The sequence below is a fragment of the Erithacus rubecula genome, assembly GCF_903797595.1.
Source record: "Erithacus rubecula genome assembly, contig: scaffold_602_arrow_ctg1, whole genome shotgun sequence".
Lineage (NCBI taxonomy): Eukaryota > Metazoa > Chordata > Aves > Passeriformes > Muscicapidae > Erithacus > Erithacus rubecula.
In genome coordinates this window covers 6117-15673 of record NW_027635736.1, presented here as the reverse complement: position 1 = coordinate 15673, position 9557 = coordinate 6117, and the positions used below count along the sequence as shown (strand labels likewise).

At 57.3% G+C, this 9557-nt stretch overlaps 1 protein-coding gene across 3 annotated transcripts; it reads right to left on the bottom strand.

Annotated features, from left to right (window-relative positions):
• Nucleotides 1-559: 559 nt before the first annotated feature.
• Nucleotides 560-7867, bottom strand: LOC306816450 (class I histocompatibility antigen, F10 alpha chain-like). 3 transcript variants are annotated; one of them, XM_079332893.1, is made up of 6 exons: nucleotides 5970-6147; nucleotides 3881-4144; nucleotides 3210-3482; nucleotides 2118-2390; nucleotides 1877-2025; nucleotides 560-806 (listed from the first exon to the last, which is right to left on the bottom strand). In XM_079332893.1, exons 1-6 carry the CDS (start codon nucleotides 6034-6036, stop codon nucleotides 588-590), a joined length of 1245 nt encoding a protein of 414 aa, XP_079189019.1. In that variant the 5' UTR covers nucleotides 6037-6147; the 3' UTR covers nucleotides 560-587. The 3 variants fall into 3 exon arrangements, with proteins under 3 accessions (XP_079189019.1, XP_079189021.1, XP_079189020.1); XM_079332895.1 differs by lacking the exons at nucleotides 560-806; nucleotides 5970-6147 and adding an exon at nucleotides 7794-7867 and having other exon boundaries at nucleotides 1793-2025; XM_079332894.1 differs by lacking the exon at nucleotides 560-806 and having other exon boundaries at nucleotides 1793-2025.
• Between the last annotated feature and the right edge of the window lie 1690 nt (nucleotides 7868-9557).

Sequence of the window (9557 nt, the reverse complement as noted above, 5' to 3'; positions counted from 1 at the left end):
GTCCCAGGTGCAGTTATGGTTTCTTCATGTTTACAATGCCCTAACCTCCCATCCTGCTTCTACAAACACAACAAAGTCAAGCAAATGATTTCTTGTCTTAGCTCGAACCAGCTCCATTTGCTAATAATTAGCCCTTCTACTCTGGTTCTATTCTTCTTGCTAAACTATTAATATATATTGGTTTTATCCTTGTAGCTATAGTGTTAACCCTTTTAATTCTTCCAGACCCTTGATTCACCCTGACCTCTCCCCCCATCCCACTGTCCCTCCAGGAGCCCAAACCCTCCTGGGGACACCTCAGACACCAGGCACAGAGTGGGAAATGAGTCCTGGGAGGTAGAGCCAGGTGTGGCTGGCAAGTCCCAGTTCCAGTCCTGGTGTCACTATCCCAGTTCCTGGTGTCCCCATTCCCATTCCTGCTGTTCCCATCTCTGTCTCTGCTGTACCTATCCCATCTTGGTGTCCCCATCCCTGCTCCCAGTTGTCCTCATCCCTGTCCCCAGGGTCCCCATTTCAATTCCTGGTTTCCAGAGAGGAATTGCTGGCCACTGGAGAAGGGAAGCCGGATTTTTTTGCCCCAGGAGGATTTATTGCTCAAACCAGGATAATTTCACACCAGAACTAAAGCATTGGGAATATTTGTGGTTCTTGGCTTTAAAACACTGGAGAATGGGAAATTGATCTGTTAGCAGGAGCTGTGGGTGGGTGGGAGCAGCGAGGATGAGCTCTGCTGGCAGCTCTCGGTTTCCTGGGAAGAGGGAAGGGGCCGGATCCAGTTCCATGGATTGTTCAGGCAGTGACTCCTGCTGGGATGACAAAGGGTCACAGTGTCACCCTGTCCCTGTCCCCACACCACAGGATGGACCTGGCTGGAGCCAATGGAGAGCAGGAGCTGCTCCGGAATCCCACCTGAGCCTGCTCTAATCCTGCTCCATTCAAACCATGTGATCCCTCTCCATCCATCTTGCCCCAGTCCTGCTCCATCCATCCCACCCAACCTCATCCCAAAGACCCTGGCCCAATCCCTCTCTGGAATGCCAACCTGATCCCTCTCCATCCATCCTGCTCCAATTCTGCTCCATCCATCATCCATCCATCTATGCATCCATCCACCAATCTATCCATCATCCATCCATCATCCATGCAACCATCCACCCATTTATCATCCATCCATCCATTCATCATTCACCCATGATCCATCCTCCCATCATTCATCCATCATCCATTCATCATCCATCTATCCATCCATCCAACCATCCATCCTTCATCCACCCATCCATCCATCACCCATCATCCATCCATCCATCCATCCATCCATCCATCCAACCATCCATCGTCCAGCCATGCATCATCCATCATCTATCCATCATCCAACCATCATCCATGCATTCATCCATCCATGCATCCAACATGCATCCATCATCCACCCATGATCCATCCTCCCGTCATCCATCTTCCATCTATGCATCCATCCATCATCCATCATCCATCCATCCCAACTGATCCTGCTCCAGAACCCAGCCCTGATCCCATGCCACAATTCAATCTCATCCTGCGCTGGACTCCTGCTCTAATCTGGAATCCCTCCCTGATCCCAATCTGTCAATTCTGCCCCAATCCCCATCTGGAATCCCACCCTGACCCTGCTCCATTCCTGCAGTCATTCCAGGCAGTAAAGGAAGATACATGAGATTCCAGCACGGATCACACACTGGGATTAACCCCAGGATACATTCTGGGATCCACATGGAGGGGATCCAGAGCTGGATCCAGAGCTGGAACTCAATGGCTGCCATGTTGTATCCATTCATGTCCCTCTTCCCTGTGGAAAAACAGTGGGATCAGCGTTGGTGGCACAGGATTCCCAGAACGGTGCTGGGTGGATCTGTGCCCCTTCCTGACCCCCATCCCGTGTGTTACCGGATTGGCGCTTCCAGACGACGAATCCAACGAGGACAATGAGGATGATGATGGCAACAACGGACACAGCGACCACCACGGTGAGATTCCCACCAGATGTCAGCTCTGGGAATTGTGGGATGGTGAGGAGGAGGAGGGGAATCCCCATCTGGGAATTCCAACTCCCCAGTTCCCACATTCCACATTCCCAGCCTCACCCCAAGCGAAGATCCCGGGCTCCGACATTCCGGGATGCTCCACCCGGCACCGGTACTGCTCCCGCTCCTCCGGCCGCGCCTCGATCCTGGCCCAGGTGTGGAAGGTGCCGTCGCTGTTGGGAACGACCCCGCCCCACTCCGTCTCCTGATCCCGGATTTCATCCCCCTTCATCCAGTTGACCGCGATGGCCTTGGGGTAGAATCCGTACGCGTGGCAGGACAAGATCAGCATCCCGTGTTCCTCTTTTCCGGACACATGGACATCAGGGGGCTCTGGAATGGGATAACAGTGAGAGACATCCATGGAATTCCATGGGAATGGGATGGGGGTGAGATCTGTCCATGGAATTCCATGGGAATGCAATGGGGGTGAGATCTGTCCATGGAATTCTCACTGCAATGGGATGGGGGTGAGATCTGCCCATGGAATTCCATGGGAATGAGATGGGGGTGAGATCTGCACATGGAATTCCATGGGAATGGGATGGGGGTGAGATCTGCCCATGGAATTCCAGGGGAATGAGGGTGAGATCTGCCCATGGAATTCCCACTGCAATGGGACAGGAGTGAGATCTGTCCATGGAATTCTCACTAGAAGGGGATGGGGGTGAGATCTGCACATGGAATTCCCACTGGAAGGGGATGGGGGTGAGATCTGCACATGGAATTCCCACAGGAATGGGGATAAGATCTGCCCATGGAATTCCGTAGGAATGGGACAGAGATAAGGTCTGCCTATGGAATTCCATGAGAATGGGATGGGGGTGAGATATGCCCATGGAATTCCCACTGCAATAGGATGGGATGCTCATGGAATTCCCACTGGAGTGAAATGGAGGTGAGATCTGCTCATGGAATTCCATGGGAGTGGGATGGGGGTGAGATTTGCCCATGGAATTTATTATGAATGTGATAGAGGTAAGATCTGCCCATGGAATATCATGGGAATGGGATAGAGATGAGATCTGCCCATGGAATTCCCACTGCAATGGGATGGGGGGGAGATTTGTCCGTGGAATTCCCACAGGAATTACCATGTTCCCAAGTCCTCCATTCCCAAATCCCACTTTCCCACAGGATTTCTGCTCCCACCTTTGCGGTCCAGCTCCTTCTGCCCATATCCAACGTATTTCGGGATCCACTCCGGGCAGATGTGCCCCAGGTAATTTGTCACCCTCTCAGCCACATTCTCATCTTCCCAGCGCCTCCTGGTGACCTCAGCAGCGCTGTCGGCCGCCACCAATCTCCTGGATTCCAGGTCAAAGGAGAGGAAATCCCTCCCGTCGTAGCTGTACCGCTCGGATCCATGGACACTCTCATCGGACAGGAGGTCACAGCCAGCAGCTATCAACCATGTGTGGAGACCTGGGGGACTGTACCCACAGAGACCCATGGAATTGGGTCCCAGCCCCACAGAGCCCCATCCCAGCCCTATGGAGCACCAGGGTCTGATGAAGACCCAGAGAGCCTCATCCCAGCCCCACAGATCCCATTCCCAGTCCCATGGATCCCATCCCAACCCATGCAGCACAAGATATCCCATACCAGCCTAATGGATCACCATCTCAGCCACTTGCCACCCTGTGAATTCATATCCAAGCCCTATAAATCCCATTCAAGCACTATAGATCCCCACTCCAGCCTCACAGATCCCATCTCATCCCCATGGATCCCATCCCAGCCTCATAGATCTCATCCCAACCCCATAGATTCCATCCCAACCCATGCATCCACATCCCAGCCCCACAGTTCCCCCCACTCACCCCTGCTCTGGTTGTACCGGTCCCGCAGGTTATCCAGGTTCCTGGCATCCATGTGCTGGTTCCCCACGTTGATCTGTGTCTCTCTATCCCAATATTCCGGCTCTGCTCCGTCCTTCATCCACTGTGTCAGCGGCTCCATCCGGCCCCGCTCGCTGTCGTAGCGTGTGAAGGGGATCCCATCCAGGTACCCAATGGCCATGAACTGGGGGATCCCCGGGCTGGGCTCTGACACTGACACATGCAGGTAGCGCAGGGAGTGGAGAACTGGGGGGACACAGAGATTTGGGGGGCTGAGGGGTCGTGGATCAATGAAAGGGGAACTGGGAGAGCTGGGAAGGGAGTGCATGGGGTCCCAGTGGCCAGGAATGGTGGCTCAGGGGACTCCCAGTGTCAAGGAAAAGAGGAGACAAGGACCGGGAGAAGTGAGATAAGGGATCAAGGAAATCCCCAGTGCCAAGGAAAGAGGGGTCACAAGGTGGGGAGAACCGGGATGGCTGGAATGGGGGGCTCAGAGGTCCTTGATGCAGAGGGAAAAGGGGGCTGGGGGCTGATAAAAAACAGGAATGGGGTCCAGGAGGTCTCAGAGTCAAGTAAAATGTGGGTCTGGAGCTGGGGAAGGCGGGATGGATGGGAAAGGGGGTGCAGCGGGGGATTGGTACTGGATAAGGGAGTGCAGGGAGGTGCCTTCCTTTCCACTGGGACTGGGAGTTCAAGGGGGTCCCAGAGCCAAGAATCCCCCCTGGGAGTGTCCACGATACCCCAGGGACCCTCCCAGACCCCCCGCAGGACGAGCAGGGGGTGGAGATCTGGGGGGATGCAGAGACTGGGGGGGGCAGGAAGCAGAACGGGGAGAGCCAGGAAGGGTTCAAGGTTCAAGGGAGGGACTGGGAGAGGCGGGATGGGGGATCCAGGGGGTCCCTGTGCCCAGGAAAGGGGCTCCAGGGGTCCCCGGTGTTGAGGGAAAGCGGGGGCTGGGGCTGGGAGAGGCGAACGGATCCCGGAGGCGCAGCCTGGGAGACGGGAAAGAGACCGAGGGAGTGCGGTGGGGGAGGGGACGGGGTAAAGGGGGAATTCCAGGGAGTTCATCTGGATCCCGTTGGATCCCCGCTGAGACCCCCCCTGAGACACCTGAGACCCTCTGGGACCCCATTTCGGGAAGCGCCGGAGTGGAAAACGGGGCGGACACGGAAAGTTGGGAGGTTCGGGGGGTCCAAAGGTCAAGAAAAAGGGCGGGACTCCGGTCTGGGAAAAGCGGGATGCCCGAAAAGGGGGTGCAGGGGGGTCCCAGGCCTGGAAATGGAGATTCGGGGGTATCGCAGTGCCCGGGAATGGGGGTTCAGGGGGGTCCCAGTGCCAGATGAGGGGGTTCAGGGGGGTCCCGGTGCACAGAAATGGAGGTTCAGGGGGGTTTTCTGCTGGGAAAGGCGATGGAGAGGTAACAAGACCGAAAATGACGATTCAGTGGTTTCTCCATGCCCGGGAATCAAGGTTTAGAGGATTCCCAGTGCCCGGAAATGGGGGTTCAGGGGGTGCTGGTGACAAGAACAGGGGGGTTCAGGGGGGTCTCCATGCCAGATAAGGGGGTACAGGCGGACCGGTGCTGGGGAAGAGGATCGAGGGGGGTCACACGACGCAAAATGTAGATTTCAGGGGTTCACCTGCCCGGGAATGGAGGGTTAGGGGGTTCCCAGTGCCCAGAAATGGAAGTTCAGGGGGGCTCCGGTGCCCGGGAATGGGAGTTCAGGGGTTCCCGTACTGGGGAATGTGTGCTAAAGAGGAGTTTCCTTCCCGGAATTCGGGGCTCAAGGGCGTTCTGCTGCCCGAAAATGGGGGTTCAAGGGGTGCTGGTGAGCAGAAAATGGGGGTACAGGGGAGTCTCCGTGCCAGATAAGGGGGTACATTGGGGTTACGGTGCTGGGGAAGGGGATCGAGGGGGGTCAGAAGACCCAAAATGGAGATTTCCGGGGTATCCCTGCCCAGGACTGGAGATTTAGGGGGCTCCCGGTACCCGGAAATGGAAGTTCAGGGGGGTCCCGGTGCCCGGGAATTGCGGTTCAGGGGCGTCTCTGTTTCGGGGGGTCCCACTGACCTTTCGCCGCGCCCCCCAGGCCCCCCAGGAGCCCCAAGAGCAGCCCCAGCCCCAGCGCTGGAGCCATCGCAGCCGTCCCCGCTCGCAGCTGTGGCGCAGCTCGAGAGACCCGAAAGCGAAAGTGACCGAGGCAGCGCGGGGGGGAGGGGAAAAGGGGGAATTGCAGAGAATTCTTCTGGATCCCTCTGGATCCCCGCTGCGACCCCCCTGGAGCCCTCTGAGAAACACCTGGGACCCCCTGGGACCGCCCTGAAGAAAGCGCCGGGAGTGGAGAACTGGGGGGACACGGAAATTTGGGAGATCTGGGGATGCAAAGGGAAGGAAAAGGGCGGGGCTGGGGGCTGGGAAGGGCGGGATGCCCGAGAAGGGGGTGCAGGGGGTCCCCATGCCGAATTAGGGGGTGCGGGGGGGTCCCCATGCCCAGTAATGGGGGCTCAGGGGGTCCCGAGGTGAAGGAAAATGGGGGGCTGGGTCCCCGAGAGGGGGAGGGCCGGGAAATGGGGTACAGGGGGGCACTGGGGCTGGATAAGTGGGATCCGGGTGCGCAGGAAATAAGGTTCTTGGGGGGTCTCTTTGCAGGTAATGGGGTTCAAGGGGTCCCGGTGTCCGAAAATTGAGGTTCAGGGGGGTCCCGGAGAGCAGAAATGGGGGTGCAGGGGGGGCCCCGTGCCCAGGAACGGGGGTTCAGGGGGTCCCGGTGCCGGTCCCGGGGCGATCCCGAAGCCGCAGCTTGGGAAACGCGAAAGTGACCCGGGGAGCGCGAGAAGGAGGAGGGGACAGAGGAAACCCTGGGAATTCCCCTGAAACCCTCCGGGGACCACCCAGAACCCCCCGCAGGACGAGCAGGGAGTGGAGAACTGGGGGGGACTCAGAGACTGGGGGGTCTGGCGGAGTCCAAAGGTCAGGAAGCGAAACTGGGAGAGCCGGGAAGGGCGCAAAGTTCAAGGGAGGGACCGGGAGAGGCGGGATGGGGGATCCAGGGGGTCCCTGTGCCCAGGAAAGGGGCTCCAGGGGTCCCCAGTGTTGAGAAAAGTGGGAGCTGGGAGTTGGGAAAGGCAGGAACGGGGGTCCAGGGGGTCCCTGGGCCACGGGAAAGGGGGGCTGGGGCTGGGAGGGGCGGGCGGATCCCGGGGACGCGGTTTGGGAGACGCGAAAGCGAGACGGGAGTAAAGGGGAATTCCAGGGAATTCATCTGAATCCCACTGGATCTGCGCTGATACCCCCGGGACCCCCTCCCAGGAAGCGCCGGGAATGGAGAACTCGGGGGATGCAGAAATTTGGGAGATCTGGGGGTTCAAGAGCCGAGGGAAAGGGCGGAACTGGGGTGTGGGGATGGCCGGGAATGGGGGTGCAGGGGGGTCCCAGAGCACTGACGGGGCTGCGGGGGGATCCCAGCCCAGGATTAGGGGGTGCAGGGGGGTCCCGGTGCTGGGGAAGGGAGTATGGGGGAGTCCCCGTGCCCAAAAATGGGGGTTCAGGGGTTCCCGTGCTGGGGAATGTGTGTTAAGGGGGAATTTCCTTCCCGGAATTCGGGGCTCAAGAGCGTTCTGCTGCCTGAAAATGGGGGTTCAAGGGGTTCTGGTGAGCTGAAAATGGGGGTACAGGGGGGTCTCCGTGCCAGATAAGGGGGTACATTGGTGATGCCGGTGCTGGGGAGGGGGATTGCGGGGGGTCACAGGATCCAAAATGGAGATTTCGGGGGTTTCCGTGCCCGCGAATGGAGGGTTGGGGGGTTCCCGGTGCCCGGAAATGGAAGTTCAGGGGGGTCCCGGTGCCCGGGAATTGCGGTTCCGAGGGGTCCCGGTATCGGAGGGTCCCACTCACCTTTCGTCGCGCCCCCCAGGCCCCCCAGGAGCCCCAAGAGCATCCCCAGCCCCAGCGCTGGAGCCATCGCGCTGCTCCGCTGCGATCCCGCTCCCAGAACTGGCCCCGCCCCCAGATCTGGCCCCGCCTCCAGAGCCGCCTCCGACCCCGCCATTGGCGCCGCTATTTCCTGCCCGCCAATGGAAACTCAACGTGTCCGTGACGTCACGGGTAGCTGGGTAGATCTCGGTCTCTCGGGTTGAGACGCGGAAGCGAAAGTGACCGAGGCAGCGCGGTGGGGGAGGGCAGAAGGGGGATTTCCAGAGAATTCCTCTGGATCCCTCTGGATCCCCGCTGCGACCCCCTGGAGCCCTCTGAGAAACACCTGGGACACCCTGGGACCGCCCTGAAGAAAGCGCCGGGACTGGAGAACTGGGGGGACACGGAAATTTGGGAGATCTGGGGGTGATTCCCCATGCTGCCATAATGACTACTTTTATATGTTGCTATCCATGGTGCCACAATGGCACCTTGGTTCTCTTAGGCCCCGGGGTGTACCAATTCCCCTTTGGTTTCTGTGGTCCATTGGTGTCACAATGGCATTTTGATTCCACAAGACTCCATGGTGTCAAAATGGCCCCATGATTTTTTTAGGCCCCAAGGTAACACCATGGCCCCTTGCTTCTCTTAGACCTCATGGTGTAACAATGGCCCTTGGTTTCAATAGTTTCCATGGTGTCTACATCACCCCTTGGTTCTCAGAGGCCCCATGGTTCCAGAATGGCCCCTTGGTTCTATGAGGCACCAAAGTGTCCCAATGGCCATTTGATTCCATGAGGTTCTATGTGTTTCTAGGTGTTACAAGGGCCCCTTGCTTCTATGAGCCCCCATGGGTCACAATGGACCTTTGGCTCTGTTAGGCACCATGGTGTCACAACACAACCTTAATTCTATAAGACCCCACGCTGTCACCATGGCCCCTTCATTCTATTAGGCCCCAGGGTGTTAATAATTGCCCCTTGGTTCCATGAGTTCCCATGGTGTTCAAAATGGGCCATTGGTTCCATGAGCCCGCTTCGTGTCACAATGGCACTTTGGTTCTGTTTGGGTCCATGTTGTCAAAATGACCAATTTGATCAGACATACCAGATGGTGCCACAACATGGTTCTGTGAGGTCCCATGGTGTCACATTGGTCCCTTGGTTTTATGAGGCCATGATGTCAAAACGGCTCCTTAGTTTTGTTAAGTTCCAAGGTGTCACAATGGCACCTTGGTTCTGTATCGCCCCATGGTGTCATCATAGACCATTGTTCCATGAGGCTCCATGATGTCAAAATGGCCGCTTGGTGCCATGAGGTCTCATAGTGACACAATGGAACCTGGGATCTATGAGGCCCCATGGTGTCACAATGACCTATTGATACTATGAGATCCCATGGTGTCTCAATGGACCATTGGTTCTATGAGCCTTCACGGTGTCACAATGGCCCTTTGGATCTGTTACGCCCCATGGTGTCACAATACACCCTTGGGTCTATTAGGCCCCAGGTGTCACAATGACCCCTTGGTTTTCTGAGGACCTATGGTGTCACAATGGACCCTTGGTTCAATGAGGTCCCATGTTTTTACAATGACCCCTTGGTGTAATGAGCTCCCATAGTGTCACAACAGCCCCATTGTTCTGTTAGGCCCAATGGTGTCACAATAAACCCTTGCATCCATTATGCCCCATGGTATAAAATGGTCCCCTTGGTCCTTTTAGACCCCACAGTGTTCAAAATGGC